Consider the following 7,948-nt stretch of genomic DNA (forward strand, 5'->3'; position numbering starts at 1 on the left):
GGTGTCTAGAGGGGGCCGAGCCGCGGGGGAGCACTTGGAGGGATCCCAGGCGGCTGTGGGGGGTCGCTCCCAGCTCATCCCGGCGGGCAGCACGTCCCGGTGCGGCTCCCGCGGGCTCGGCCCGGCTCCACGGCTTGTGGCGGCGCCGGGGCCGCGGTGACCCGGCGCTGGGCGGCAGCTGGCCGGGCCGGGCCGGGCTATTGTGCGCACACACACACACACACACACACACACTCGCACAGGGACACACTCGCACTTACACTCACACACACACGCGGGGCTGGGAAAGTATCGCGAGAGCGGCTAGCTAACAACCTGCTTCACAACACCCGGCCGCTGCTAGGCTGCCGGCAGCGCGGGTGCAGCGCCCGCCCCGGCTGCTCCGCCTGCGCCCCGGTGAGTCCCGCGGCCCCGGCCCGGCCCGGCCCGGCCCCCACCCCACCCCCGAGGGGCGCAGGGGCGGCCGGTCCCCGCCGCGCTGCCCCGGGCCTGCCCCGCAACTTGTCCTCTCCCCGCGGAGCCGCGGCGCGGGGGGAGCCGGCGCGGAGCAACTTCGGTGTCGGGGCGGGCGGCGGCGGCGGCGGCGGCGGCGGCGGCGCGGGCGGGCGGGCGGGGGCGGGAAGTTGCGGGCCGCTCTCGGCGCTATAAATGGGCGGCTGGAACTTTAAAAGGCAGCAAGCTGTGGTTGGCTGGTAGCTCGCTTTGGAGGAACATATGGCATTAAAAGGAGCACAGCTGGAGGTAGCATTTCCAGCGCAGTGAAGTCAGAGCAGCTGACTCTCCAGCTTGCGGTGTAATTAGCAAACCGAGCACTCCCCTCCTCCCCTCCCCGCTCCCTCCTCCCTCCCTCCCTCCCGCGCCCGCTCCCCCCTCCTCCTCCTCCTCCCCCTCCCGCGCCCGCTCGCACTCTCCTCTCCTGCTCGCCCGCACTCGCCCTCCTGCCAGTCTGCCCGCGCCGGGCCGCACCGGCGCCTCCGCGGCGCCCTCTCCCACGCGGCCCGGGGGCTCCCGCCGCCGTCCATGCACCCCTCGCCCCCTGCCTCGCAGCCGGGCCAGGTAAGCCGCCCTGCTGCACCCCCTGCCCTTTCCTCCCCTCTTGGAGCAGCTCTGCTGCAGGCATGGGAGCCTCAATCCATCTCCCCCCCCCCACTTATTTCCCCTAACTTTTAGGCCGGGGAACTTTCCCTCGTGCGGGGTCCGTCCCCCCCTTCGCTGCTCCTTTCTGCCCCCCTCTTTGCTCTCTTCCCCTCCGCACAACTGTGTTTGGTGGCGGTGTCCCCCGCGCCCAGCGAAAGGGGGTGGCCGGCGCAGCTCTCCGAAAAGATGCCCCAAGTCGGCGAGGGCAGAAAGTCCAGTAATTTTGTTTGCCAGCTCTCGAGGAGACAGACAAAGGTAGAAGGGGCCGCGGCTTTCGTAGCTTTTGTTTACTCGCGGTCGAGTTTTTCCTGTTCGGAGCAGGTGCTGGAGGATGAGAAACGCGCTGTATTATTAGTTGTAGTTTGTTTGGGTGGTGTTTTTTGTGTGTGCGCGTGCATTAAAACTATTCCGGACAACACACAGGGAACGTTATCTCCAAGGCTGTTTCTTTGGCTTGTGTTCCCCAAAAGCCGATCTGTTTGTTACAGCTGCTAGGAGGCTTGAGTTTACAGTGGCATTCAAGTTTTTCCTGTTTTGAACAGGTTATGAAGGAAGAATGGAGTTTCCAGACCATAGCCGCCAGTTGCTGCAGTGTCTGAGTCAGCAGCGTCACCAGGGCTTCCTGTGTGACTGTACTGTTTTAGTTGGAGAAGCTCAATTCAGAGCTCACAGAGCTGTTCTTGCTTCTTGCAGCATGTACTTCCATCTTTTCTACAGGGACCAGTTAGACAAAAGGGATATTGTGCATCTGAACAGTGACATTGTCACGGCCCCAGCCTTCGGTCTGCTGCTCGAATTCATGTACGAAGGAAAGCTCGAGTTCAACAGTCTTCCAGTTGAGGATGTGCTGGCTGCAGCTAGCTACCTTCACATGTATGACATTGTGAAAGTCTGCAAGGGCAAGCTGAAAGATAAAGAATTATGTCCAGAAGAAAAGATTAATGACGAGGCAGCTAATTTGGAAAAGGAGGAGCATTTTTTAGACCCGGGAGTCCACGAGTTTGACCCAGGAAACAAACAGAAATTCAGTGCTGCAGAATACGAGAGAGCCACATGCAAAGAGCGGGTCATTGGTCACCCTGCCTGGTCCTCTGATCTTATAAGTGTCAGTTCTGCGTCTGCAGAGGCAGAATCGTGCACCGCAGCAGCTGGAAAAACAAAAGCTAATGTCAATAGTTCCACAGGACCTTTGTCCCAAAGGTCTGTTAACCATACCCTGGCTTCAAGTGATGTGGACTGTGCTCTGGATTTGTCTTTCAAGCCTGTGCCTGGGAGAGATTCTTTACACCCCTCCTACGTCTTTGGACAGCTGGCTTCCGACAGCCAGCAGCAGGGTACCGAGCCACTTGTTAAAGATGAACAAGACTTGCTGTCAGATCAGGAGGACAGTGAAGCAAGGAGTCCAGAGAGTCAGCATTTTGGGAATTCAGCCAAGAGTCTAGTGACAGGGTTAGGACACATGTTCACAGGAAACGGCAATTCTCATGCGAGGGAGGATGATATAGATCAAGACAGGGATGAGAGTGAAGATGACATGGATTCCTCTGATATCTCCTCCTCAGGTGTGCTCGTGCCCCCCGGGCACATATGCATTTGCCCCCTCTGTAGCAAAGTGTTTCCCAGCCCGCATGTCCTGCAGCTGCACCTGAGCTCTCACTTCAGAGATAAGGATGGCTCACGGACCAGGCTGTCCCCTGACGGGTCAGTGCCCACCTGTACGCTTTGTGGGAAGACTTTTTCATGCATGTACACCTTAAAGAGACATGAAAGGACTCATTCGGGTGAAAAGCCTTATACCTGTGGCCAGTGTGGAAAGAGCTTCCAGTACTCCCACAACCTCAGCCGTCATGCGGTCGTACATACAAGAGAGAAACCGCATGGGTGCAAATGGTGTGAGAGACGCTTTACACAATCTGGTGATTTATACAGACACATTCGGAAATTTCATTGTGGCCTTGTCAAGTCCTTGGTGGTCTGAGACGAGGTTTTGGGTTGTTTTTTTTTTTTTATTATTTAATATGCCCTTAATACTCCTTCTCTCTTCCCCCTCCCCCTTTCTTTTTTTCCCCCTCTCCACCCAACACTTTTTTTTTTTTTTAAAGAAAACAAAAAGATAACTTTTATTCTTTTAGTCTTTTTGGTGATACTCACTTCAAGTCATGATGTTTAAAAGATGCATAAGCATGCACTTCAGAGGCCTTTTAGCCCCAGTCCTTGCCCTAAACTCAGTCTCCTAGGTCTTCTCTTGCTCCCCTGTGGTATGTGACTTCTACAGCATCCATGTGAAAATGATCTTAAGTTATTCTGCAGTGATTTTTTTTCTTTGCTTCTGTCTGTCATACTTTTGTGCTCCTGTTTTTTCCCCCCTTTTAGTTAGTTAAAAAAATAATAATGGTAAATTGTCAAGATTTGCTTTTTCTGATACCATTACGTTCCCTTAATATTATACGTATTGTATACAAACATGTCAGAGCTGAACCATAGTTTTACTCTGAGCACAAGGGATTTTGCCCACTTAACTCCACATGTCTCAAGATGGGAATACAGCCACTCAAAATTTAGAACTAGGAGTAGTACTAAATTGGCCCAGTTTTTAAGAGGGTTCGTCAAATTGTCTGTGGTACAGTTTGGCTTTCGATGCTTGCTAAAGCATCAGAAGAGTTTTGTAGCCGATGCTAACCCCTAATTGAAAAGTCTCGCTTTCAGACTTCAGACTACTGAGAGAGAAATTCACGTTTCTTTCCCCACCCGTCCCCCTCCATGGACTTGTCTGTTGAATGGCACTGAACCACTTTTGAAATTAGATGTGGATAGAAAAATGCTTTTATCCATTATATGCAGAAGGGTATGTAGTAGAGTACATATGAAAAATGAGGATGCTTTTCATCCTTATATCAGTCTCACATGGAAGGGCCAGTTTTGGTCCCATTGAAAAATGACTCAGTAAATGTACAATGGGGGTGCAAGCTTGGGTCCGTAATAAGTGATGTAACATTGTTCCTATGCTGGGGAATATTTAAGAGCTGCCACACAGTGTCCATGGGAGGAAATGGGGTGGTGTATAATATTTTTTTTTCCTTTAAAATTTTTTTTTTTTTTTTTTTAAAGATACAAGATTACTGGGACCTCTGAGTTGTTAATAGGGTCTTTTAACATGTTTGGTATCATTATAGTTTGTTGGTTTTTTTCCTCTTAAGTTTCATACTCCAAGTTACTGATCTTAGTTGAGGGGTTTCTTGGCTTATATTCTATTAACACTGGCAGTTGCTCTGTTGCCAATTTTGTGCAGCCCTTCAGATTTCTATGGGATGGCACAAATTCAAGCCAGTTGGGATAGTTAGCTTGGCCAGGCAGAAACTAAAAGTCAACTTTTTCCTTTGTTTTTAAAATTTGAGACTGCCTATAATTACAAGTAATTTAATTTCAAATAAGTTAATTCAATTATCTGCCTAATAGAACATCCTTTGGTCTGTGCATGTCAGTAAATATCAGATCATGCCTTTCCAGTTGAAGTATCCATTCAACATATAATTTATGTGAAGCCAAACTAATTATAATACCTGTGGATTTTGAACATCATTCTACTGGGCTAAACTTCCACCTCCTCCCTTATTCAGCAAAATAAAAATCATTATTTCATCACTTTTACTGACACTCCTGGAATTGTATCTTGAAGCTTAATTTATTTAAAAAAAATATGAAGCACTGAAGTGATTTTCTTAAATACTGTACGTCAAAGTACCAGAGTTCAGCCTAAAAGAAGGAAGGAATTCTTCAGCATTTCCCCTTAAAATGTGTTAAGTAAGCACTACCTATGTAAACAATATAGTTTCAACAGTGTAATTCTGGTATTGATTGATTGTGAAAGTACTTTTTTATTATTCAGAATTTCACTCGTTGCAACCTCCTCTATTATTATTATGATTATTCATCTCTTGAACTATGAATGTACATGTAATGTGAAATTTTATTTCTTCTCTATTTATAGGTTATCTTTTTTTTTTTAGTCTAACTTCACTGTAAAATTTTTTTTCTGAACCTGTTACATGTGGAAGATGTGGGAGAGTACTGTATCTTGGAACATAAGTGGATTTGGTACTGTGGTCTTATTCTACTTAATCACTTTTTTGCTGTGATCAGAAATAGCACTGAACAAAATCTGCTAAAATTAAGTTATTTTTCTTTCTACTAAAATTAAATTATTTTTTTTCCTGATGATACTTGATATAGTATTTATTAGAATTTTTTGAAGTGGAATTATTACTGTTAAATGTTTTTGGGGGGTTTCTTTTCTTTTCTTTTTTTTTTTTTTAGAAACAAAGTTAATCTACACTTTAAAATCTTACAGCAATTTCTTTTCATGTTGTAAAGTGAACAACTAATACGGTAGTGGTTTTATCTATGCTTGTAACATTTTTCTTAGTTTTTGCATTTTTGTGATACTTTTGTTGAATTTCACTTTTCACTACTTTTCATAATATTTTTTGAAAGATCAAATAATCATTTAAAAGGTGCCATAAAAGACATCATTAGTATATGGGGGCAGGGAAGAGTTGAAACAAGTTTATATCTAACTTTAGCCTAGAAATAATTAATTAAATTAATGCTATGAGCATGCTCTGTACTTCAGTGAAAATGGGGCAAAAGTAAGAAGCATGCTGGGTTTTTCTTTTACTGCATCATTCATGCACTGTCCTTTTTCATAATGTAGTGTTTTTATCCCTGAACTTCATAGCTTGAATTTCTAAAGTAAAGATGTTTGCACTTATTTTTATTTTAAGGTGACTTTTTTGGCTATCTTTGTTTTTGCATTTTTTTAAAGTTGCAATAGCTTTGAGCATGTCTTCAAAATGGTTCATTACTCTGCAAGGAAGTACTAAAAACATTGCACACTTAGGTTTGTTTTTCATGAAATATTTCACTGTGGGGTAGTTACGTTCTCTATAGAGAAAGTTACTGCTCTGAATTTTAAACACTGGATTTGTCTTCTACTACAAACAAATACTGTGAAGTTAATGTAAAAATCATCAATATTTTTAATTGTTTTTAATCTTGGTGCAGTTCAGATTAAATATGTATATTTAAAGACACTAATTTTTGTGGGAGAGTTTTATAGTATACAGTATGTAGAAAAGCTATTGGAATGGAATATATTTTATAAAAATGTTCTATCACTGTTTTATAGTGAACTATTTTTTTCTTCAGTGTTAGCATAATGCTGTTTAGTCTAGATAAGACAATCGCAGAAAGAGTGACTTAAACTATTGTTAGTGCTTAGTTTTTGTGTGAAGTTTTTGTTTGCAACTGTAATGGTATGTGCTGTAAAATGTGACAATCGTGATTAGGATTGTTGTCTTTATAAATTTACACAAAATAAAAATGTGCTAGAATTGTAAATCGAGTCTCTTCCCTCTCTGACTGACTTCTACAACTTACAAGTGTCCCTGGTTTCATTTTCTCTTTAAATGACCTAAATGTAAAAACTTACAGTAATAACTTACTCTCTGTCTGTCTCTCCTCCTCACCAGACTACTTGGATTATGAGACACTTGGGATATTGCTGTTCTTGTTTCAGCAGGCTGTAGACCCACCACTTGATCCTTTACTTGGTTGCTGATGAGAACTAAGTATTCACACTTTGGTTCTTCAGTTTTCAGTTTCCTCCCTATATTGAACCTCATTCAGAACCTGCTGATGTGAACGGGAGTCTCCCTATTGATTACAATGGGTTTTGAATGAGGTCTGTATTGAGCAATTTTCCCTTATGCCAGATCCTTAGTTGTCCCATATTTTATGTTAACATTTTTATCTATTTTAAAATTGTATCTTGTCTATTATTGTAAGCAGCTCTGCAACCTGCCTTTAGTGGGGATGGGAACACACAAATCTAATAAATGAAATATCAAGAACTGCATGGTCTTCAGCTGAGGACATGGAGTTACCTTTGGTATCCCATATGGGAAATTAGTCCCGTTGGCTTTAACATGGCTACTCATGCATAGTTTTACCTAAATGTGAGGAGTATCACTGAAGCCAACTGGGCTACTTGCCTACGTATTTACTTAAATGCTTAAATATTGGTAAGCTTGAGGCATTTCAATCTGAACTAGTTCCACTGAAATCAATGCTAGGACTCCTGTTGACTTAAGTGAGAGTTGAAAATGAGGCTGTTTAAAGAAAAAAACATGAATGCAACATGCAGGTTACTTTGGAAGAGACAAAAGTAAGCTGGGTAGTGGTATCTTGCTTATAGAAACTTCCAAGCAGCATTGCAGAGAGCTGTTGGAGCATATAATGGGGGCATGAGGACCATGCTTTTTGCCCTTTCTTTGGTTGCAGCTTCTTTATTGCAACAATCTTGATGAATTTTGCATTCAAACACCTTTCCTGCCTTGCAGCACTTGAGTGCCTCCTGTCTCGCTCTGTAGGGAGGATAGAATGCTGTTGCAGACGACTCTGAATCCTGCAGCACCTGGCTTTGAAGTGATGCAGTGTAGGCAAGTTCTGTATAATGCTGCTGGATGTGGCCACCACTAGAGGTGAGTGAGGTCTGCTGGGAAGATTCTTGCAGCTGTTTTGTCTGTATAGCATCCCATGGTCTCATTCTCTCCAAGCCTTCTCTGTAGGTAAATGGATTCAGGAGTTTGTTCTCAAATGAGCCTAAATGCATTCTGACTTTAGCACTCTGCTGGGCAAAAATGTGCGTTATGGTCTGCTAATGCAATCTGTCAATGCATCCTTCCAAAATGAGGATAGGAGTCTGCTTTTCTGACTTGGCCATTCTAGTCTATGTTGAGAAAAATGTTATTGT

At 44.4% G+C, this 7,948-nt stretch overlaps 1 protein-coding gene across 2 annotated transcripts; it reads left to right on the forward strand.

The window, feature by feature from the left end:
- Positions 1-298: 298 nt before the first annotated feature.
- Positions 299-6,534, forward strand: ZBTB42 (zinc finger and BTB domain containing 42). 2 transcript variants are annotated; one of them, XM_059723288.1, is made up of 2 exons: positions 299-396; positions 1,680-6,534. In XM_059723288.1, the coding sequence occupies exon 2, from the start codon at positions 1,694-1,696 to the stop codon at positions 3,113-3,115; it is 1,422 nt and encodes a 473-aa protein (XP_059579271.1). In that variant the 5' UTR covers positions 299-396; positions 1,680-1,693; the 3' UTR covers positions 3,116-6,534. The 2 variants fall into 2 exon arrangements, with proteins under 2 accessions (XP_059579271.1, XP_014454254.1); XM_014598768.3 differs by lacking the exon at positions 299-396 and adding an exon at positions 832-1,056.
- Positions 6,535-7,948: the final 1,414 nt, after the last annotated feature.

Source organism: Alligator mississippiensis, chromosome 2 (genome assembly GCF_030867095.1).
Source record: "Alligator mississippiensis isolate rAllMis1 chromosome 2, rAllMis1, whole genome shotgun sequence".
NCBI classification, from domain to species: Eukaryota; Metazoa; Chordata; order Crocodylia; family Alligatoridae; genus Alligator; species Alligator mississippiensis.

What these genes read in the sequence shown, in the direction of transcription:
- ZBTB42 (XM_059723288.1), top strand. Translation starts at nt 1,694, where the DNA reads ATGGAGTTTCCAGACCATAGCCGCCAGTTGCTGCAGTGTCTGAGTCAG.